Below are 24,807 nucleotides of genomic sequence, written 5' to 3'. Positions count from 1 at the left end.
TGACTTCTTATCCGCCGCCAAGGATTTGTTCGACAGCACCGCCGACTTCTCCGGCCTAGCACTCACTTCTCTCGTCTTGTCCATTCTTGCAGGCTTGTCCAGAGAGGGGCCACCCGACCTTTTACTCCGATGCCCTGACCTGGATCCAGAGGCACCACCGCCTCTCCCCACCTCCGACGACGGCACCCCAGTGCGCCACTTCTTAGAGGGGGTTCCGCCAACTTTACACTTTGGTATGAAGACGACACCTTCACCGCCGTAGCAGAGGACTTTCTCATGCGGGCCGAACCAACCTCCGAATCCAGGTAAGTACCTTTGTTGAGCCAACAAATCAACCTTCAGCGTGTTCTGCGAAAAACCTTGACAAATCTCAGTTGTGTATAGAATGATTGGGATACAGGCAATACAATCTGCATGCCCATCCCCTTCGCAGACATTCTTTAGGCTGAAGGTCTCACACGGCCTAAACAATGATTTCTTCGGACCTCAGATGACATGATGGGCTAGATATTCCCAGCACAGTGAAAGCACATGTAGAACACGAAGAGCAAACATGAGGTGATCCCAACAGTTTAGAGACAGTTGATATCTGAAGGGAAGCTGCGGGGGCGGGCTATTTCTAGTAGATGTCCTACTGGGGCAGCCTAAAGCCCCCAAAAAGACATTGATAGGACACTCAGTGTCAAAGTTTACCTAAGGAAAACGCTATAATAAAGTTACTGAGGTTTCCCAGCCGGACAACGGGAAATATTCACAGCATGTGAATCCATGAAGGATCCAATGCTGGAGAACTTTAGAATTCCCCCAATGCAATGTAGGTTAACTCTTTCCAAGCTATACAAGTAAGGTATGTATGAGTTTTTGAAGGGAAACCGAGTCAGAGGGTAAGAAGAGTCTGTAGGGAGCCAGGACAGCCAATGTCAATTGAGCAAAGTCTAGGGGAGCTGAGGCGCTTCTTGAAGATAGGGCAAAAGTCTTGCACAATGTTAGAGAGTTTTGTTGTAAAATTAATCACTGTTGGGCCACACGCTGGGAGGCTTGTGAAGGGCAAAGCAGCAAGCAACTCTGCAAAGGGAAGCAAATGCAAGTCTCCAGTGAGAGCAAGCAAGCATGCTACACACAACAAGAGGTAAATACCCCTAGTTTACAGTACCTTGAGTCTGAAGAAAAGGTTCCAGCTGGCTTCTGTTCCTGTTGTAGTCCTGCAGATCCTGTTGTGCCTGGGCCTCAGTCGTGGGGACAAGAGGGAGGACGTCCAGGGACTCCTGCACTACGGTTTGAAGGTTGGCTGCAGCAATCGGTACAATTCAGATCAGCAGCACTTCGCGTTTTCAGCTACTCGCAAATAGCACCACTGTGTTCTTGGACACCTTGTGGACTTTCCTTGTTCCTGGGGTCCAGCACTCTGTTGAGGTGGCTCAGTCTTGGTTAGTCCTGCTTTGAGGGAGTCCGGAGGATCTTCATGAAGCTCCCTGGCGCTCGGGTTTGGCTCAAAGACGATGCACTCGATTCTGGTGTTCCTGTCCCCTGGCACTCGGTTCCTGCAGCAGCAATGATGTACAGCCAGCAGAGAGAGGGGTTCCAGTCGAGTTCGTCTTTGGGCAGATTGGTGCCACCAACCCAAGGGGAGAAGTCGTCCTTTCCGGGCTTCTCTAGTCGATTAGAAATTGGGAGCTTCAGCACTGCAGCATGGCTTCACCGGGCAAACCAACAGTCCAGGAGGGTGCAGCAAAGTTTCTCTTCCAGTTTCTTCTTCGGTTCCTTCGTCCAGTGGTCAACTCTGCCTTCCTTGCAAAAGACCTCGCCTTTTATGCAAGTCGTTCCCATTCATTTGCAGCCTAGCTGTCACTCACATAGCAGGGTGGCTGTCCTCAAAGGAGATTAAGCACAGGGAGTTTCGGGCACCTCCCTTGCTTCCTGCCCTGCCAGACACGCTGGAGCCAGGGATGGGCTTCAACAGTGAATCCCGCCAAAGACAAAATGAACAAAGGTGCCAAACCTGGTTTGGCGCGCAGAGTAAATCTCAAGAAGGACCTTTCCAACAAGAAATGGCAAAAAAAGAAGACCGGGGCAGAAGAGGGACCATAGTAGTCTACAAGCCATAGGTCTGTGCGATAGGGTTCTGTTGCAGGGAAAAATCAGAGTTCCATTGGAAGACTGTTCAAACAAGTAAGTAGAGTGCACTTTAAAGTTAGTTAGGGTCCAGGGACTTCCGAGAAGACAACCTAGGAGGATTCCAGCAGTGGGCCTGGGTGAACTGGATGAGAGGACTCCCAATCACAAGAAAACCCCAAAGATTTACAGAAATCACACAGGCTTAAGATAAGTAAATACCCCAGCCAACACTGTACCTTAGCACGGAAGAAAAGTTGCAGTAAGAAGACTTCAGGACATGCAGCCAAAAAAACGGTCTTTGAATTCCTTTATCATGAAGACTGAAGACAGGACACTGGAAGGGCTTTTGCAGCAGGAATCACGGGGGGAAGGCTCTAGGCAAGAGGTTATTTGAATGGGTTACTCAGAACAGCCAAAGAGGTTGCAGCGGGGGAGACTTCAGGATCTGCAGCCAAAAACTTAGTCACTGAATTCTGTGTCATGAAGACTGAAGACACGACACTGGAAGGGATTTTACAGCAGGAATCAATGGTGGGAAGGCTCCAGGGAGGAGTTTATTCGTGGTTCTGTGGTTTTGGTGCCCTTTTCAGGAGCCAGGTGAATACTGAATATTGCTGGTCGGATTGCCGTCTTTAATCTGGTCTAGCACTCTGGTGAGGGGACTTCAAGGACTTAAATTGTGTCTCTGGAGTGCCAGGAGGAGGCCACCAAAGTTTCAGTGTGATTGGGAAAGCCATGCACCCCGCAACGGCTCTAGGTCTCAGGGTATTGGGGTATTGCAGCCCCACAAGGCCGCAGTATGACGTGGGATGGCTCAACATACAGGTCTTCTTAAGTCTTATGGATCTCACCAGGTTCTGTGTCGTCCTTTTCGGGATCCTCAGCTCGATTGGAAGGAAGGATAACAGCAGGCTCCGATTACGCAGCAGGCTCTCTGGAAGTCACTACGGCCATCATTTCTTCATCATCCTCTTCGGTTCAGCTCCAGTGGTCGACTAGTCAGCAGCTTCCAGGTTCAGAGTTTTAATCTGTAACCACAGCACAGCTTCTGCATTCTCTCTCTGTATTTTACAGCAAGGGGCACTCTGTCTGTCCAATCAGGACAGCTGCCCCCCCACTGGGAGTTTGTTCCTTTCAGGGAAGGTGAAAGACAAAGGGCTGCAGAGTTTTGGACTCCTCCCTCGCTTCTTGCCTTTCCAGACACTCTGGGGCATGGGCGTGGAATCCACAGGATTCCCGCCGAAGGCAAAACCGCCCCTGAGATTGTTCCCACCTAGAATGGCAGGGGAAGGCCTCAGAAACAGCAAGCACACAAGAAATGGTGAAAAAAGGAGCCAACCATTTTAGCCAAATGGTAATCCTTATGTGCATTACTGAGGCTGAATTAAAAGCCTGCGAGTAATGAAGACTAAAAAGTCATAAAAGTAGTTACACTGAAACCATCCATTCAAGGAAACTTGCAATTGTAACACAATGTTACCAAGTAAGTAAGGAAGGGGATACATTGTATCCTCCCAGCACTCCACACAAGGTGGAGTGTGCTGGCTCACTATATAAAATGTAAAGGGGGGATGAACATCCCTCTTTACTACTTGGGAACTGTAGTTCACGCAAGTACATGAAAGAAATAAACAGGGGTGCCCATAGGGCAACACAGTCTAAGCCCAAAATGTGTAGGAAACTAACTTCAACCATACACTATGGAGAGACATGAAAAGTCACCCGTAAAAGAATAGGTGAGAGGGGAAAAAGATTTCCCTTCACCTTTGGACACGGTAAAATAGTTACCTAGTCAAAACAAAATGTTCTGGGGTTGACACAGGTCAGGAAGATTTATCATTGATATGGAAATCTTACCCAACAACTGCCACCAGCCATAACTAGGCATGTCATTTAACAGTCATAGGAGCAGAGAGAAGGGGGATACTAGGTATCCCGTTGGCACTCCACATAAGGTGTTATATGCCAATCTCTCAGAAGGTGTGTGCCAATCTCTTAGAAGGTGTGTGGATACCAAGTATGTCTCTAGCCTTAAGAACTGTAGATACTCTAGGATACAGAAAATAATCTCAAAGGAGAAGCCAAAGGGTTCCCAGCAACACTGCCCATAAGGAGCCGTGTGCTGCTATAGTAAATCAAAGATGCCTTAAGGAGAGATAGAGGAAAGTAGACTCCATAGGACAAGTAAAATGGATGAGTGGAAAAAGACTCCACTCATTCAGGATCAGGCCTCCAGATAAGTGTCATACCAGGCACATGGAAAATACGACAGCTACATTATTGTCCTGCGTACATTCACGCATAGGTTTAGAACAGAGGGCAGTGCAAAGATCAGGTTGACAGAAACCAGAAAGCTTCTTTTGATCTTTATCTACATGGATGCAATTGTAAGTCATGGAGAAAAACCTCTGAAACGGTTTGTTTCCCTGAAGCCTTTCAAAAATGAAACTGCACACTGTGATAAAAGGAACAATCTTCTTTCCGTTCAGCTTCTGCTGTGTTGTGCGAAGCAAACAGAAGCACTTTGCATATTTATTTTCCTAGAATTGTAGGATTGCATAATTAATAAGAAGGAAAAATGTATTACAATTGAAGTTTAATCTTTTGTAACGAATTATGCTTTTTCCCCAGTGAAAGCAAACCAGTATTGAACAATTTTATTTTTCAGAGTTCCTCTGCTGTGCTCATAATCATCAAGATGCATGTGGGAGAAGGTGTTCCACAAATGTAATAAATTGTTTGAAACCAGACCTCTTTGCTGAACAACTATTTTGTTTCTAATGGGTCCTATTCATTTTCAGATTCGTCATGTTCTGGTTGGCTGTTGCATACAATCTTGAAGAGGCAGATCTTTTTACACTTATAATTTAATGTACACTGTAATTATAAAACAGTAGGTAAAATGACAAATATGCACTGTCTAGTTTACATCCATTCAACCTTGCAGTCAATGGGGTACATTCCTATAAATGGTCAGTGTCAGCAAAGTCCTTGCTCACGAGTGAGTGATTGTCATTACAACAATCACAGGTGTTTCAGCCCTCAAATTTTCAAGTCTACAATTAAAACATCCAAAACCTGACTCTCCAGGAAGTGCAAGCGCTGTTCAATTAAAGTTACATTTGTAATTCAAATAGAAACTCAGCAAAATCGGATAATTCAGATAGGCATTTATCTTTTTTATGTAACGTTTCATGCATGGTTAGTCCATCATATAGGCACTGTGATTATTATTATTATACCTCAGTTGATACTCAGTTTACTGACCTCTGAAGCATGTTAGTCAATAAAATAGGTCAGCCGGTTGAGCGCTCGTTGCTGTGATCTGTGCGCGATCTGTAGGTGACAGGTTCGAAATCCCGGCAAGGCGAACTTAACCTTTCATCCTTTTGAGGTCGATAAAGGAGTACCAACTTCGGTTTGGGGAGAATTGTGATAAATATGCTCCAAGTACACTGCTTTACCAAAAGTGCCATATAAATAACAATTTGACCACAAGATTAGGAATACAATTTAGCATGGAGTACTTCCCTCTCTGCACTGTTGTATTATAACATTGGCTACCAATAGGCAGTAATAGTTCCAGGAAATGAGGACTTTCATGAAACATCAAAAGACAAATCGACTTTCGAACTTCAAAATACACAATACATTTCATGTTTGCTCTACTATGTAATTCACTAGGTTTTTTAACATTTACATTTATACAGGAGAGATCAAACAGCCAGACCGTAAAGAAATAATGAAAGGTGTATTCTGTTACAATGCAGACAGCTGTCGTTTGGTAATGATTTCCATACCGTTCTTGCACACGTCGGCTGGATGTCACGTACAGAGAACATCATGATAGAATGCCCTTGCAGTCTAACACACTTCTTGTTCAATGAGTGAATCATCAGCCCCCAAAAGTTTATTAGCATGAACAAGTAAAGGATTTACCTGATAACGGCGAAGAAGACACCAGACCCGAGGCAGAAATTTCTCAAACGTTGAGTCATCTATGCAGCTGTATCGATAGAGGTACCACTGCAAGACAAGACTACTGAGTTACCAGCGGACAACACCACCTACAGGAACCACTGCAAGAGAAGACTGTGTTGTTACGAAGGGACAACACACAGTATCATGGCTACCTCAGCAGATGAGTCCATAGAGGAATGACTGCACGAGAAGGCCAGCCCACGACATTACTAAGGATCATTAATTATTCCTCAAACCAGAGGAATTAATAATGACTCAATCCATAACATAGAAAAGTATTATGCACTACAGATAATGGTTAGCCGCATGTTTGCAAGTGTGTTGGGGTTGATAATTCCTACCTTGCAACCTGGTTAGGTTGTTTGACAGCTTGAAAGAAATGGGTAAAGGTTACTTACTTGTAATCCTAATACTCAATAATGGATCCATTCCATGAATTCACAAACTATTAAATTTGCCAATATGCGATCTCTCACAAAACTTAAGGGGGAACTTCTTTATTATTATTTTTTTAATCTTTATTTTTATTATGGGTTTTCATATAACGTGGTCATCAATCCTTGCAAGCAAGGCAACAAGTCAACCATTGTTTCTTCCCCCATCCCGTTGCCACCCTCTCTCCCCGAAACGGTATCTATTGAAACAGAAAAACATAAGCCTTCAATTGTCTTAGAGATAAGGGATTAGAAAGTCATACGTCTCGTGTTTGTCCTGGCCACCTCCTGGGCCATTCCTTCACAACTGGGATGTAGTCTGGCTGGTGGAAGCCTCTCCATAGGGGCTACAGCCCCTTGATCTCAGGGCCGATGTAGGTATTGCCCTCCTGCCCTTGGCCTATGTGCTTGTCGACCCATTACTGCAATTGTTTAAGTATTTGTTCATAAATTCCCCCCAAACATTCTCATGCAGTGCGGCCCTCCCGTGGAGGCCCGCTGTTATCCTTTCCATAGTACATATGTTCTGTGCCACACTGAGCCACTCCCTCTTGGATGGGGTCCGAACACATTTCCATTTCATCACTAAACAGGCCCTTGCTGCTAGCCGCTCTCCCTACTCAGCTCTATCCCTACTTCTTCAAACCCATTTCAGTCTTAACTTTTCAGTGGATCTGTTCTCTGCAACCACTAGTTCCCTATACATAGCTGAAATCAGGCCCTTCATTTCGGTTCTTTTGTCTAAGAGCTTCTCAAAGGGGGTCATATCCCTCTGCAACACCTCTCTCCATTTTCCCCCTGTAAGCATCCTCTTTAATTGAAGGTATGCGATGAGGGGCTCTATGCCCAGCTCCCACTCTAAATCTGTTCTAGTAATAAAGGCGCTGTTCCTCCAAAATTGGCCTACACTCTCAAGGGCTGTCTAGAACCATGCCTGAAATATTTCCAGGTTCGAGATCGCGTCTCTTACTGCAGGTGCCCACAAATGACTCAGAGAGGGCCATGTCGGGACCCCTTGCATGTCAGCACCCTGTCTCCACACCCCCTATATTGTACCCAATATCGGATGATCTCTGATCGTATGGGGTAGCCTGCCTCTAGGTGCCAACATCCGTTCACCCACCGTGGTAGGGGACAGGTGGGGATTGACCAGACCAACCCACTGGTGCTCCATCTGCATTCTGAGATGGGGTATGAGGACCCTTAGCTGAGCTGCCCTATGATACAGTTTCACATTCGGGAGCCCTACGCCACCCCTACCTTTTGGTAAGGTAAGCACCTCAAAGGATATACTCGGTTTATTCCCCTGCCATAAAAAATGTCACCATTGCCCGCTTTATCTCGCAGAAATAGGCGCCCGGACCTGAATCGGGAGCATTTGGAACAACATGCCCAAGGTGACCATTAATCCCAGTGGAGCGAACCTATTCATCTCTCCGTCCCCTCCCTTATCAAGGGGGAACAAGACTGCTTTGGCCTGTTTATCTTGAAACCAGAAAGGTCGCTGTATTGCTCAATCAACCAGACCACCCTCAGTATGGAGGTCAAGGGGTTCCTCACATGCAGAAGAATATCATTTTTTTTTTTTTTAAATATATATATTTTTTTTTTTAAATGAAAACAGTACAAAACAAACTTGTGGCATTATGTACAATAGGACAATTGACAATTAAGAAAACACAACACTGCACTCCCCCCTCCCCCCCAAGAGCTTATCAACAGGGTAGTTCTGTATCGACCTGGAGTGGCCGGGTGTCTTCCTCCTCCGAGGCAGTAGGTTCCCCTTGCACCCCAAACAGACCAGTAACTAACAACCTCCAGGCTACTAGGTTGCCCACATCCTCCTCCCCGCATTTATTGCATGCTTCTTGCCAGACCATGGTTTCAGCTTCCGCCCATTTTTGCAGATCCCTCCACCACATCTCTATCCTGGGTTTGTAGCATTGCTTCCAGTTCATGGCTATCCTCCTCGTAGCGAGTATATACGCTAGGTCTCTCAGTTTCCCCAGATGTCTGGTGTTCTTCGGTCTGGGGAACCCCCCTAGGAGGCAAGCCCAGGCCGTGTCAATGCTTATCGGGACCCCTTTGTCTGCTAACTTCTGTGACACTTCTCCCCAGAAGACTTCGATTACTGGGCAGGACCAGAACATATGCGTCATGTCCGCGTCCTCCTCGTTACATTTCGGACATGCTTGTCTGCCTGTGTTCGCAAACTTAGCTATCCTTTTGGGGGTCATGTACGCGCTGTGCGTGATATATAGTTGGATTTGCTGTAATCTAGCATTTCTGGACACTTTTATATGATATCCCATAGCCCGTTCCCACATCCCATCAGTCATCTGAGTCCCCACCTCCGTTTCCCATTCAAGTCTCAAATCCATCAGGTCCTTTCCCACCCGGGACATCACCACCTCATACAATCTGGAAATCTCGTGTCCGCCCTCTGATATATCATATATCGTGTCAATCAGGGCGTCCGGATCCTCCGCTAACACCGTCTCAGGCCAAGATTTTCGGATAATCCGTACCAACCTGAGGTATGTAACGTATTGGCCCCCATGTAACCCAGTCTCCTCTTTTAGGTCTGCAAAATCCTTGATGGCCCCATCCTGCCATATATCTCCTAACGTGGCCAACCCAACCGATTCCCAGTATATTCTGATCATTTTCCTAAGTTGGCTATCCCCCGCAGTCAAGGCGACCAGTGGCACTTGCGGCGAACACGGATCCAGGCTTTCCAGTAGCCGACATGCTCTACGCCACATTCTCCACCCAAGTAACAGCATGCCAGGGCGAACATTTAAGTCCTGTCTAGGGACCCAGATGATCTCCTTCAAATAAAACGGGGCGCAATCTGTCCCAACCAACCTAGACTCGGGAGATTCCTCATCAGAGAGCCACTGTGTAACATATTGCAATTGGCTCGCTACATAATAGGCCTCAAAATGCGGTAATTTGATCCCTCCTTTATCGTGAAAGTTTTGCAGCTTCCACAGTGCCACTCGGTTGCGAGTGCCGTGCCATAGGAAGTCCCTGCACATACTGTCGAGTTTGGTAAAGAACCTCCTAGGTATTAAGTATGGTATGTTGTTGAAGAAATGCAACAGTCTAGGCAGGACAACCATTTTAAGCAACGCCCCCCGCCCCATCATCGCCAACGGCAGCTTCTCCCAAAATCGCATGGACGCACGGATTTTATCCACAGCAACTGCAGTATTGTGCAGATGTTCGTTTACCACAGTATGATATATGTCTATTCCGAGGTATCGGAAGGACTCAGTTGCCCAAGGCACGGGTAATACCGGTAAGCGTTCCGTGGGGACCCTCGCATAATACCCTAGGGGGAACATGCTCGACTTGCCGGGATTAACCGCTATGCCGGACAATTCGGCATACTTCTGCATGACCTCCAAAACATACTGGAGGTTCTCCTCCGGATATTTTAGGTACAGCAGCAAGTCATCGGCATATAGGGATATCAAGTGGCTCTCTCCTCCCACCTCGATGCCCACCAGGTCATATTGCTGTCTAAGATATACCGCTAAGGGTTCCAGGGCCAATATGTATAACATCGGGGACCAAGGACATCCCTGCCTAGTACCCTTACCAAGGCGCCACTTATCGGATATCACCGATCCCGTGCGCACCCTAGCCGTTGGCTGGCTATACAGCAGCCTCGCCCATCTGATATAGCCTGGCCCGAACCCGTATTCCCCCAGGACCGCGAACAGCCACGGCCACCTCACCGAATCAAATGCCTTGACTGCGTCTAAGGAAATCACTGCCATTTCCTCATCCCTTCTGTTCCCTTCTTCGATCACCCGGTGGAGCCGCCTATGATTATGGGTTATATTCTTGCCAGGAACATAACCTGTCTGATCTGAGTGTATCAGTCTGCCGATGACCTTGCGTAGCCTGTCCGCCAGGACCGCTGTCAGGATCTTACTGTCTTGGTTCAACATCGACAGCGGTCTGTACGACCCACAGTGTTGTCTCGGCTTGTTCGGCTTGGGAAGCGGCACGATCAGCGCCTCTCTGAGCGTGTCCGGCAATCGGCCTTCCTCAAATGATTCATTATACATCTCCAGCATAGGGGGGAGTATCTCTGCGCTATATGTTTTATAGAACTCACTCGGGAGTCCATCAGTGCCCGGGGTCTTGCAAGTAGGCAGCCGTTTCACCACCTCTTCCAGTTCATCTAGCGTAATGGGACCATCTAACTCCTCCCTTTCCTCTGCACTAATTCTAGGCAATTCCATATCTTCCAGTGTGTGCCTGATCTTATCCAGATTGTCTTCCCCTTTGTCCTCATACAGCGCTTTATAATAATCTAAGAAAGCAGCGTTAACCTCTTCCTGAGTGTGAGCCTCCTCCCCATTTTCCCTTTCTATCATCATGATCGGGGCCCTAGGGGTTTCCCTCTTATAAAGCCATGCCAGTAGGCGACCAGTTTTGTCACCGCCTGCATGCCGCCTCTCCACGTATTTCCTGTAGTTGAGGTCACAAATCCGCTCCCAAAGCTCCGAGCATCGTTGCTGTAATTCAAGTACTAGGTCTGTGTCCCCCCCCGCTCTGGTACATTCACGCTCCAATTCTTACTCCACTTTCTCTAGCTCAGCTAGAACCCCCCCTTGCAGGCCCTTTGATTTGGAAATAGCGTCGCCCCTCAATAACACCTTGAAGGCCTCCCAAAGTGTACTAGCCGAATCTACACTGCCCGTGTTCTCCTCAAAGTACCGTATAATCGCCTCTCTAATATCCTCTCAGAAGACCGGGTCTCTAAGCGCCTCCGCCCGAAGGCGCCATGTTGGTATCCGCCCCTCTGGGGCGGCCATATTGCCAGGCCATCACCAAGGGCGAATGGTCCGACAGGACCTTCGCTCTGTATTCAATCTGAGTAGTTGCTATCGCCACTTCTGGCGTGGCAAAGATATAGTCTAGTCTCGTATGCAACTGTTGAGGGGCCGAATAATGAGAGTACTGCAAGGCAGTGGGGTGTTTCAATCTCCAGACGTCTTCTAGTCCAAAATCGTCTAATAGTACCCGTAAAGCCCTAGCCGCCGGGGTGGGCCTGTCCACTTTACTGTTGGACCTATCTATCTTGGGGTCAAGAACACAGTTGAAGTCCCCCCCCCAGATAATCGGTTCCTCTGCGCACGGGCCCAGGCGTGTACATAAAGTCCTGAAGTATATAGCAGTATTCTGGTTGGGGGCATATGTATTAATAATACTCAGTCCTCTGTTCTCAATCAGTGCCCTTAGATTTACCAGCCTACCCTCCGTGTCTACCTCCTCTCGTACAATTCTGAGTGGGACTTGCGGGGCCACCCAGATCAGCACACCCCTGGCATAGGCCGAGTACGGGGAGCCCACCACCGTGCCACCCCATTTTTTCTTTACAAGGTCTAGTTTATGTTGGGTCAGGTGCGTTTCTTGTAGCAGGGCAATGTCGATCTTCTGTCGTTTAAGATACAACATGACTTTATTTCTTTTCAGGTAATTATTGAGTCCGCGGACGTTCCAGGTGGCAATCTTAAGGTCTCCCATGGCAATTATGTGTCTTCCCACCCCATTTGCAGGAACCTCCAGCAGTTCGCATGACACAGAAGGCGTCCCACTGCAGCCACTCCGCGAATAAGCTCATTCCCCAACTAACTACACACACAACCAAACCCCAACTCCCTTTCCCCTCCCTCACCCGCCCTCCCCCCAACACCACACACCCCAACTGTTGCCCAGCTTCAACAACAGAGCTCAGGCACCCCCACATCTAGTTCCACAATCACCGATCAGTGCACGGAGCCCAGTAGGGTGAGGTCGCCCTAATGACCACCTAACCTAAGCTATTGTGGGGAAAGAGTATCGCTCCATGGGGCTCCCGTTCAATAATAATCCCAGTGTTTGCGACAAACAGTACAACCAACTGACCTTCCATACCGAAGGTTCCGAACCGACTATAATCAAGTCTCACAGTCCATGAGTCGCGCCATCTTGCGACGCCATTTTACGCCTTCCGCAGCTCCTCCGAGTCCTTCTTGGGCCGGTCCGCCTATTCCTGGGGGCACCCCTGTGTGTCGAGCCACTCCATGCGTCCTCTGGGGTCTCGAAAAATAAAGTTTTGTGCGCCTGTATAACCTTCAGTTTTGCAGGATAAAGCAACATATATTTATAACCTGCCTCCCTCAGCCTCCGTTTCACAGTCCCAAAATTCATGCGGCTCCGCTGCACAGCTAGAGTGTAATCCGGATACGCCGTGATGTTTGCTGCTCCTCTCTTGATCGTGCCTCCTTTTCGAAAATGTTCCAATATTCTTTCCCGATCGCGGTAGTTAAGAATTTTAGCAATGATGGGTCTAGGCGGGTTTCCGGGAGGCGGCCTCCTCGTTAAGGCTCTATGCGCGCTCTTTCCACTGCGAAGCCTTGGGATAAGGCCCCTCCGGGTATCTCCTGCAGTAACATGGTCTCAACAAAGTCAGTAGGGTCACGGCCCTCCGTCCCCTCCGGTAGGCCCACAATGCGGATATTGTTGCGACGGGCTCGTCCTTCCGCCTCCTCCGCTCTACTTTCCAAGTTGCCCACCCTTTGAATTAGGGCGTGCAGTTTTGCCTTGTGGGTGGCGCAGTCCGCCGTATTCGGGCCAACTTCTTTTTCCAGGGACTCTGTGCGCTCTGCCAGAACCCTAACGTCCTGTCTCAGCAGATTGACGTCCTCCTGGACCTCCCCAACTTTGAGGTCCAATGCCGTTTTTAATTCGGAGACAGCCAGTTCTAATTTCGACTCCCAGGCTGCTCTCAGGTCCGCAATCGCCGCCAGGATTTCTTGATTAGAGCTCGAAGGCGTCGCGCCACCCACGGCCGATGCATCTTTATTCTTGGTGGCGTCCGGGCCCAGGGACGTCTTGGTGAAGTCGTCCAGCGTGGGCTGTTTCGCCTTGGGTCGCACTGCCTTACTTGACATGGTTCTGGGGATGTGCAGGTCTTTCGAATGATGAGTGGGCGCACTGCACGCTGGCCTCATTAGGTCTTCCCGCTACTCTTTTCTATTCCGTCTCGGGCCTATGTCGGCCATTTTGAGTCACCCTTTGTCCTCAACGTCTCTCGACCTTTCTTCTCCAATCTTCGCCGCCGTAGCTACAATGTCCTCCAAAAGTTCACAGTGCATAGGTAGCACTTTCACACGCTGGCATGCGTATCGTCGGTGTTCAATAAGCAGTCACACCGCACTAATTTGCCCGGATCTGTTCAGGATCTCGGGAGCTCCGCTGGAACGCGTCCTCCTACATGGCTCTCGTAGCCACGCCCCCATGCAGAAGAATATCATTGACGTACAATACAACCTTATATTCCCCCCACGCTCAGCGGGAATCCTTCTACACCGGGGTCCTCTCTGATTCTCTGCGCCAGTGGTTCCAGGGAAAGCGTGAACAGGGTGAGGGAAAGCAGACACCCCTGTCTCGTCCCCCTACTCAGGGTGAACCAGCGGGAGTAATCTCCATTAACAAATTCCCACACAAGCCTTTGTGTGCAAGCTGCCATTATACCTTGTCTGATCCATGAGTCCAAGCCAACTTTGTCCAGCACCTCCCTGAGAAAGCCCCACTCAACCGGGTCAAAGGCTTTTTCAGCATCCACCGAGAGGCGAGCATGGTCTCCTCCCATCCCACAGGTCTCATGGATCAGATGTAGGGTTTTCCAAACTGTCTGCCCCCCTGATGCCCCTTTATGAAGCCCACCTGGTCAGTATGAATCAACTGGGGAATGTATACTTCGAGTCTTGCTGCTAGACTTCGCAGGTACATTTTAGCATCAATTTTTAGGAGAGAAATGGGGTGATAAGATCCACATTAGCAGGGGTCCCTGCCCTATTTGGTTATCACAGTTATCAGCGCACAGGAGAAGGATTCTGATGCTTCCCCTGTCTCCAATATTTCATTAAACAATTCTACCATAAACTGGATGAGGGGGGGTAAAGAATGCCTTCTAAAAACCTGCCGAGAAGCCGTCCTCCCCTGGAGATTTCCCCACAGGAACTCTTGCCACCGCCCTCTTGATTTCTTCAGCCGTTATTGGAGCCTCAATTGCTTCACCCTCCCCCGGAGAGAGCCTGGCCATCCGAGTTCCCTCCAGATACTGGGCGATTGCCCCACCTTCTGAACTGGTGTCGGGTCTATAGAGTTTTTCATAAAAGGACGCTGTTAGGCAAGATTCGGTGCAGTACCCTTTGGGTGCACTACAACAACCTTGACCTCCTGGCAATAGGAACCCAACCTTTGGTATAAGTGTGAACTACGCAGGTTGGTAGTGTGGCTGAACAGCCAGGCTTATCTCAAGAAGGGTCAATGTGAGTAGTAGGGGAGTTACACAGAGATTCAAAGTGACAAGTATTCAAATAAACACTTACACTCAAAGTTTCTTGATTAAACAATTATTAATTTATTTAACAGTCAGATTGAATAAGTCTTCTTCAGAAGGGGCAATATAACAGTAACACACAAATACACGCTCTTAGTTTCTCTAAATCAGCAAGTACCCATTTGGGATGGCACACAGACACTTCCAACACCCTCGGGTGACTTAAATAGCTAGGACACTGGAAATTAATATATCACTGGTACATTTAGAGCAATACTGAGATGAGTGCCAAAGAAAAGGGTTATTAGAATAAAACAAGAGATCACACAAATATTCTGAAGCAGGTAAGTACTTTTGAACCCTCTAATGCAAAGTAAGTTTATCCCTTCCTGGCCGGAAGACAAAACACACAGTCAGAGAGGAGAAGAGTCATTCAGGGAGCCAGGCCAATGTCAATTGGGCAAAAGTCTAGGTGTCACTTCTTGCAGGTGAGTAAAAGTCTTGCACAATGATTTAGAAGTCTTTGTAGAAACAGAAGAATCAATGTAGAGCCACAAGCTGTAAGGCTTGTGAGCAGTAGAAGATGCAAGCAACTCTACAGAAGCAACCAAGACAAGTCGCAACTGAGAACAAGTAAGGCTACATAACAAGAGGTAAGTTCTCTTAGACTGTACAGTACCTTTGATTGGAAGAAGTGGTTCAAGCTGGCTTCTGTTCCTGTGCAGCTTTGCAGATCCTGTTGTTCCTGGGTCTCAGTCGTGGGCACAAGAGGGAGGACTTCTGGGGACTCTTGCACTGCAATGGAACGGTCTGCAACAGCAAAGGGCAAACTTTGTCGCGGTTTCAGCTCCTCGCGTCTCAGCAAAAAGCACCACTGCGGGTTCTTGGATACCACTCTGGACTTTCCTCACATCTGGGGTCCAGCACTCTGTTGAGGTGACTCAAGGCTTGGTCAGTCCTGCTTCCTGGGAGTCCAGAGGATCTTTCAGTAGTTCGAGTCTGACTTAAAAGTGATGCACTCCAATCTGGTGTTCCTTTCCCTGGCACTTCGGTTCCTGCAGCAGCAAGGAAGTGCAGCCAGCTCCAAGAGGATGTCCAGACGAGTTCACTTTGGAGTGCATTGGTCCCACCAACACAAGGGGAGAAGTCGTCCTTGCAGGGCTTCTCTAGTTGAGGCGAATTCGGAGCTTCAGCACAGCAGCACCGCTTCACCGGGCAAACCAACGGTCTAGAAGTTGCAGCAGGTGTCTCTTCCAAGTTATTCTTTGGATTCCTTCATCCAGTGGTTGACTCTGCCTTCCAAGTCAAAAAGCCTGACCTTTAAGGCAGGTTCCTCCAATCCATTCCAGCCTAGCTGTCAATCACACAGCAAGGTGGCTGTCCTTGCCAGACAGCCAGCCGGCCAATCACCTTTGGGTACATTCCTGTAACAAAGGGGATCAAGCACACTCGTGAATCCCGCCAAAGACAAAGCGAACAAAGGGATCAAACCTGATTTGGCGCGCAGAGTAAATCTCAAGGACCTTTCCAGCAAGAAATGGTGAAATAAGAAGACCGCGCCATTTTGCCAAAAATGGCACACATGGGTGCTATAATGCAGCTGCGACTGCAGACCACAGTAAAAACTCCCAATGGTAGTTAAAAGTAAATCACTGCCGCCAGCCATAAAAATGATACATGAGAAAATAAACAAAGGGGATACTAAGTAACCCCTCCAGCACCCTATTGTAAGATCATGTGCGCTGGGTCTAGAAAGGTACAACTGCAAGTAAAGTCAATTTCACTTCACTGCTCTTGGAAACAGTAGGTTATCCAAGAGAAGGTATTTAAACCTTTGGGAAATCTGAAAGACTTCCCTGTGCCACTGCACTGAAGGTGCTGGGGGCCACAATGTAAAAAGATGATGCCTATGGAGTTTGTCAGACTCCACAGCCAAAAGAAACAGGGTCAAAATCACAGAAAAATACACGAGAGAGTGGGAAAAAGGCTTTCACTCTCTCCAGGTTAAAAATTAAAAGTCCTAAAATCCAGCAAAGGTGCTGGGGGGTCTCTAAGGTAGAGAGGAATTGGCACATTTCTGAGAATTCTCCAAAACACATGCAAATCCTTCTAGGAATCCTTGGTCTTTTGTCGTGTCAACCCCATCTATGGCCTTTACCAACTGCTCAGCTCATTGTCCCGTCAGTCTGGCTGCCTGCAGTGCGTCCACATTTTCCCCCTCTTCATAAAACGTTTGTTTCAAGAACTGTAATTTCCTAATTATTTGACCTTCCTCTAGGTGTTTTAGCTCTTCTCTTTCCCCGCCCTCGCTTCCAAGACCTTTTACGCCCTCCCTTCCTCCCTCCTTCCTTGGCATCCCTAGCCCTCTAGTCTAGCTGAGCAATCTCAGCCCGCAACCTGTTCTCAATTAATGCCTGCTCCAGTTTCTTCCGAGCCCCATCCCGAATCAGGATCCCCCTCCAGGTAGCCTTGCCTGCTTCCCAAACCAAGTCCTTTCCGGACTTCAGTGTTATTTGTTTTAAAGAACGCCTCAATCTCTTTACTCATTTCCGCATGGAATACCGGGTCTCTCCAGAGGGATTCATTGCATCTCCATTTGGACCCCCTAGGTACCATCCCTTGTCAACTCAGGTCGGCAGATACCAGATCATGGTCTGATCATGTGATCGGGGAAATCTCTGCACCCAACGCTCCGCCCCACATACCCTTTGAAATATACATGTAGTCATTCTAGTGAAAGTGCTGTGTGGAGCTGAGTAAAAGGTAAACTCTCTTTCCTCTGGATGCATGTACCACCATATATCCAGAAGCCCACAGACCTCCAACATTTCCAGGACCTCAACGTGAGCCAGTCTCGGCACCGCATATGTCCCTCCCTCGCAGGCCTGTCTGTCAAGTTTGTAATCAGCCAATAAATTGAAATCCCGCCCCCAGTATTATGTGACCCGAGGCTTCGAACATTATCGTGGGGAGAGTTTGCGTCAAAAACCTCAGTTGACCCTGGTTCAGGCAGTAGATTGTGGCAAATGTTAATCCCACCATCTTAATGATCCCGGAGACCAGTAGGACCCTACCCTCCTCGTCAGCCCAAACTTCGTAACCCCAATTCTTAACCCTTTACCAACAAGAATTCCCACCTCAGCTTTTCATAGGGGCCCTGCACCCCAGACTTCCTGGTCCAGCATCCTACCAGGGATCTTACATTCCTCCCCTTTAGCGTATTTGGTTTCCTGGCTGAACATAACATCTAGGCCAGCCCGACGAAACTCCCTTGCCTCCAAAGACCTTTTCGTGGGCGAGCTCATCCCCTTTACATTCAGCGTCCGAGGCTACCACTCATTTCCTTGAAAACTACTGCCATCCTGCTATTCCCCATCACCTACCTCCCTTTACTACTCCGGGCGGCCTTGTCACATACTTCCATCCCCAAGCACCCGAAAACCTCAACTTTGGAAAGGTCTGTATCATGTCCCCTGTTCTATTATCCCCCCCCCCTCTAGTTTACCCTCAAGGGCGCCCGACTCCTCCCGGTTGACGTCACCAGGTAGGGTCGGATCACCAGTTGGAACCAGATCCCCCTTCGGACTCGCATCCAAAACACATCTTTACCTTTGAGCCCCCTCCCCACCCTGCAACCAAACAACTGCTTTAAGGTCATAGCACACCTTCACGAGAGGCAAGTGCCCCTATCCCATAACCAGCATTTGTTAGCCACAGCCGTGGATCGCGCAATCATATCTTTCCCTCGTGAACCATCATGAAAACCACTCACATCCTGCGTTCACTCCTTTGATACTTCTGACTATGACTCAAGTGTCTGCCGTAGGTGACGTGTTCAACTTTCTATATTTCCTGGATCCCGGCATTTGTCTTCTCCTGGGTCCCTTGATCAGCCACTGCCTGTCGCCTTCCACCTTATCTCCATCGTTCTTCGAAGTGTCGGCTTCTCCAAGCTTCTCCCCTGTGACCTTCTGAATGTCTTCCTCCATCGTCAGTCTGTATTGATGTCCATCAAATTCAAAGGAGATGGAGAACGGGAACCACCACTGGCATCTCACTCGTTTCTCATTTAACCACTTGGTCAGGGGCAAGCACATTCTCCTCTTGGTAAGGATCAGGAAGGACAGGTCCTCAAAGATCATTACTCAGGAGGCGCTGTACACGACGAGGACTCTCTGCCTTGCTTTTTCAAGGATTTTTTGTCAGAGTATTTGTGGAACCAGCCGAGGACCAACTTCGGGCCTTCCGCAGCCTCGCCGCACAGTGAATTCTTTCAATCTTGCCTTTGTCAATGTTGTCATCCTTGAAGACCAGTTTTGTGACCTTGTATAATGCTCTCTTCAGGTCAAGCTCCGTTTCCCTGGGATACCAAAAAGTCTAAGGTTGTTCCGCCTCTCTCGATTTTCCAAATCGTCCATCTTCATCCTGACCTCTTCCTCACACCTCTCCATTTCCAAAATCCATGTGTCCATTTGTGTCTCTAGGGTGTAGAGGGAGCATTAATTGTGTTCAACTTCCTCCAGTCTCTCCTCCATTTTGTCTAATCTTTGGGTGATCCTATCCACCCTGCTCCCAATATCCGCCCTCATGTTCCTAATTTCTTCTATTAATGCGGCGACGTCTTTCTTGGTAGCTGCAGATTCCCCTGGGGTGTTTGCCATCTTGTGCCTGCGCTATGTGACAAACTCCCGGGCCCCCTGGTGTATACTTAGACGGCCAACTTCTATCTTGCCTCCATACACCTCTTCTTGCGGACCCCAACGGATCTCCTTTTGAGTGCTCCCCTCCATGGTTAGTAGGCACCGGTGGTCAATGCTCACTTCGCTACTTGCCCCTTCGAAGTGCCTCTAAGACAAAAGGCATCACCTTTCACCGAGGTTCGGGGGGCGGGCACACGCTCCGGGGTCAGCGGCTCTCACCAACCTAGACCGGCCTAGCACTTCCTCTCCCGCTTCAGCAGGGGGTCCCTCGCCTCCAGTCAATAGCCCAGTACCACTGCCAGGGGAAGTCTGCCTTCGGAGATCCCCAGAGTCTACCGATTGTCCTCTCCTCCCAGGAGGGGTTAAGGTGCATGTATTGGGGGCCCTGGTATGGTCTGGGGTCCCGCTTGCTCCTTTCACCCTATGGTTTCTTGTGTGTGCTTACTCAGGGTCCCCCTTGCTGCTCCAGACTGTCTCCCTCCATCCCCGCCAGGCCACCAGCTCCAGACCGCCCAGGCTGTAGTGTGCCTCCAAGTAATTCTTCAAATCTCCTTCCTTGTCCTGTGGGCCCCTATGCAGGCTCTATGCCCATCCTGCAACGATGATTTGAGGCACCCATCACTTTCCAAGTGTGCTTGGGGCCCACAAACTCAATGCCTTTCACCTGGAGGGTGCAGCCCTCAAGTCTTGCTTGGGCTACAGCACAGCTCCTCCTTCCTTGTATGTCCGCTTGCTCTTAACATCACGAGGCCCGCAATCTCGTTATGGTCGCCCGAGGGTGTGGGGCGTTCTACTGATTGTCCGCTGCAGTAGAAGGCATGGGCTTCCCCTCCCTCTGGCAGACCAACCTCTCAGTGCGAACCGGCCCCCCAGCTGATGAGTGGGGGGGGGGGCGGGGAAGGTCCTCTCTCCTTCACAGGAGCTTGCACTGGATGTACCGAGGGGGGACACAGACTTACCTCCCCTCCACCCTCGGTCTGCCTCCTTTGTCCCTGGCACTGGTGCCCCACCTGCGGGCCACGTCCCTCTTCAAAGCGACATGCTGGGCTGGATCCTCCACTTTCGGTTTCGCCGCCGAGCTGGACGACCGTTATTTAAGGAAATACAGGGCCGTCTTTGCCAGTCTTTCGAGCTGTGGGTGCAGAAGAGGGGTCACACGATCGGTTTGGTCCATGGGGGCCAAGGGGAGCAAAAAGTGGGGGCTCAAGCCAATTTGCGGGACCTCGGCTCAGGAGGATCACTCCAAGGCTGCCGACATCTGCGCGCCCCCTGGTGGCCTCCGAACTTCTTTATTTTAAGTAGGTTACGCTACTATTTTTGCCAATTTTGCCTCCAGCATTGCAGCACCCGTTTTTGTTTTTTTAAAGTAAGTTTGAGCTGTGGACTGGATAATAAAACCTTTGTGCATTCAGAAACCTGCATGAATGATATCAAACCTTGGATCTCTTTGGTGGCCCTGCTGGACTGCAGGGGCTAACGCTTCACAATAGGGGGTGGTGCAGTGTACAGTGATTGTGTCACATGCGAGGGACAGATGATAGGAGACACAGAATGACAGATGACTGGGACAATGACTGAAATGCAGATCTGTCACTTGAGATCCGACAACTGTTTCTCTGTGGAGACGTGACAGAAGAATGAAGGGAGCCAACTGGTTTCAAGCAAGGGAAGATTTTGAAACAGAGTAATTTAATGGGGCTCCCTGTACCTAGAAGGGTAGCCCCCAACATGCAATTACAGACTTGCTGAATTGTGTGACTCTCCGACCTCTAAGTAAGCCCTTTAAGAGGGAGACTACCTGTGGGTTAGCCAAGGTAAAACCCCTGGTGGGAATTTGGTGTCAGAGGGCTGTGGGTATTGCCAGACTGAATGGGTGGTGGAGCGAAGAGAGTGGGAGCTATGTAGGCAAATGGGGCTAGGGTGTTCCAGACCACAGGACCCTAGTAATTCTTTAAGCATTCAATTTCCGTGAAGAAGAGTCCCACAGTCTTCATAATGACTCAAAATCACATATAAAGGCTTTCAAAGATGGTGGTGGTTGAACATGCTCCCATTAATGGCCAACATCTTTAGAAGATGCACATGCCTTATTCATTAATTAAAATCACTGAATGATGAGGGTTAAAGCCATCCCCTAAATTGCTAATTGAAAAGAAGTTGTAGGTGGGGCGAAGAAAGAAAAAAGGTAGTTTCCCCACAACCCATGAAAGGAAGAACCACCTTCATGTTAATGTCTGTGATGGAGGGAGCGGCGGGGGGAGAAGCAGTGTTATGGTCACTGTTTTGGTGCTCCTAGGGTATCCTGGACAGGATGCTCAACTACGGGAACTGACATCCTTCAGTGCATCCTTTATGGCATGCATATAGTGCCAAGTGCAGCAATCACATGTGGCACAGTTTGGAGAATGAGCTGTACTTGTCCCTCTTACCATTCCACCCGTTGACATACGGGCAGGTAGTGGGTGAACCAGGCATTACAGAACTATTCACATGCAGTGAAAAATATGTTCTTAATGCCAACCTGCACTTGGCAGCTAGAAGGCAGTAAGAATGGTCATTTGAGAATTGCTCATTGATTCACGAGCCTTCATGTCAATGAATCCAGCGTTCACAGTTGAAAACAGAAGATACATTAACTTTAAAGCCTATTTTTTTTAATTCCCCTGGTGAGGGCAGTACCACCCAACCTAAAGGTAAAACCGTGCCTCTCATCAAAACAAGAGCGCAGACTATGTAACGGTAGTTGTTGTGGTAGAGCGGCCACGCTTAGCTCAAAGGGTGAGCAGGGCTGGTAGTGTAGTACAGTTATTCCACACAGTTAACCAAAGAAAACACCCAAACTTGTACACTGAATAAACACGTTTATAAAATGACACATATAATCTCTCTCAGGTAAAATAAGTAATATTGGTTAAACATAACAGATACTAAAAACAGTGCATGTGTAAGAACATTAACAGTCAGTTAAGACTAAACCCACGCCTAAAGTGAGTTGCCAAATAAATGGTGATAAGCACCTCACAGGTATAAGGGGTGGAAAGAAAAGAGAACCATAGGCACTGTAGAATAATGCATTCACATAGTCATAGTCGGGACCCAGAATACCAACACTGAAAATAGTCTCAGCATTCCAAAACTTCTAGGAAATACTGTTCTAAGTAATATAAATGCACACTACAGAGAAACAAAAGTATCTAGTGAGAGGAAAGGGGTTAATAATTTAGAACAAGCCAGAAGCCACCAACAAATCAGAATATATTAAGGCTTACAGAATCCCTCATTACATTACACTTCCTAGGTGCAAGACTTTACAAGTACAGACAAAATCATGATCTAAAGCTCAATGTTTGGGTCCCCAAGGGGGATCCAGGAAGAATGTCCAGAGGAGTATCTCCAAAGACAATTTCGAAGAGTTCCAGATAAGTTCAAAAGTTCCCAATTGGCATTAACAGAAGAAAGTTGGTAGGCACAGCATCGGTTATCGAGAAAAGGAAGCTAAGCTCCATTTCTACCCCACAGGTGGACTGAAGACCGCAGCCGACGCCACAGGAGACTCTCAAAGAGCTCCAGTGCCAGGTTCGAGACCCAGCAGCCCAAAAAAGAGATGCAGTCAAGAGGGATTCATGACAACGGAAGTCTACGGGAAAAGGTGGTTGAAAGGGACCTTCAGAAACGTTTGGCCCTGGACCACAGGGACCCCTGGTGATAATTATCGTGAACAACTCACCAACCCAGGACCCAGAGCTAAGTATGCATGGTGTGGTTCCCACAGTCAGTTCAGGAATGGCAAAACAGCTTGGTAAATACAGGTGTGTTACATTTGCAATTTACATGGTCCGGTCACCCAAAAACTAACCCTGTAGCTAAGACGACGCAGACTTTATTCCAGGCTTCAAAAGAAGAAGAATCATTCTTGTATTTGTATTTCTTTATTTGTATAATGCGCCGGGCCCAAAGGCATTTGGGAGCTTAATTTAGGGTTACATTTACATAGGAGGAACATTGCAGTATAATACATAATTATACAAGTACAGAATAAAGTAAAACATGCAGTAAAACAAGGTACAAGGTAGAAATTGCGTTGACGAGGTGAAAAGGTTACAGAGATGAGTTAAGGCTGTCCAGTGTATATACAAAGTATGTACAAAATGCAGGATAGCAGCAGTGGGGTGGCATAGGCATGGGGAATCTCAGGGAGTCAGCGGGTTAATGGGTTCCGATAACCACAATTTGGTTTTAAGTTTAAATGAGTGGAAAAAAGGTTCCGATCTGAGCAGATTGGGCAAGGTATTCCATATCTTAGAGCCTAATGTAGGGAAGCTAGTCCCGCCCGCTTTCTGCAATTTGAATCTAGGTAGAAAAAGACAATTAGCCTAAGCAGATCTGAGTGGTCGGGAAGACGAGTGGGGTGTAAAGCGGCAGGCAAGGTAGATGGGAGCCTGGTTGTTTAGGCATTTGTGGGTGAGGTCCAGCGTTTTTAAGGAGGTTCTTTGCCCTACTGAGAGCCAGCGAAGGTTGCGTCTGGTGTCGATGTGCAGGCCTCTGGGGAAATTTAGGACCGCCCTGATGGCATTGTTCTGAATGACCTGAAGTTTGTTGAGGTTATGTTGGCTGGTACCTAAGTATAGGGCATAGTAGTAGTCAATTGTGGACATTACAAAAGTTCTAGCTAAGATGTTGCAGTTAGCTGTGGTGAGGAAGGGGTGGCAGTCAGTGATAAGTTTGCATATGTATGCAGAGATTGAGCTAACAGCATTAGTTTGCCTTGAGAGAGAAAGAGTTGGGTCAAGATAAATGCCTAGCGTCTTATTGTAGTTTGAGACCTTGATGATGTTACCGTCGATGATGAATGTTTTGAATGCTGGGTCGAGTCGATAGTTAGAGCCGAGGATGAGGAGCTCAGTCTTATCGTCGTTGAGGCACAGCTCGTGTTGGGCCATCCACTCCTGAATGACTGAGTAAACCTTGTTCAGTGAGGAGGTGTCAGCCTGGTAGTCTCCTGTTATGGGGATGAGAATCTGGGTGTCGTCTGCATAGTTGGTATAAGAGACATCCAGACAGTCAAGAATATCAAATAGAGGTTTGGTGAACACATTGTAAAGGGTGGGTGATACACATGAGCCTTGTGGTACACCACATAGTACAGGTGAGGGTTCGGCGGATGCTGAAGCGGAGAAGACCCTCATGGATCTATTGTTGAGAAACGGTTTGATCCACTATGTGGCAG

At 48.2% G+C, this 24,807-nt stretch overlaps 1 protein-coding gene across 2 annotated transcripts in view; it reads right to left on the bottom strand.

Moving 5' to 3' along the window:
• Positions 1 to 24,807, bottom strand: part of PCIF1 (phosphorylated CTD interacting factor 1) — a 400,121-nt gene that overhangs the window by 82,124 nt on the left and 293,190 nt on the right. For both annotated transcript variants that reach the window (XM_069651242.1, XM_069651241.1), the window contains one exon: positions 6,055 to 6,141. In XM_069651242.1, coding sequence (XP_069507343.1) covers positions 6,055 to 6,141 — 87 coding nt within the window. The remainder of the gene's footprint in view (positions 1 to 6,054; positions 6,142 to 24,807) is intronic.

Source organism: Ambystoma mexicanum, chromosome 3p (genome assembly GCF_040938575.1).
Source record: "Ambystoma mexicanum isolate Mex_15411 chromosome 3p, UKY_AmexF1_1, whole genome shotgun sequence".
Taxonomy (NCBI): domain Eukaryota; kingdom Metazoa; phylum Chordata; class Amphibia; order Caudata; family Ambystomatidae; genus Ambystoma; species Ambystoma mexicanum.
The sequence above is the reverse complement of the archived record's forward strand: the minus strand, read 5'-3'. Positions and strand labels throughout refer to the sequence as shown.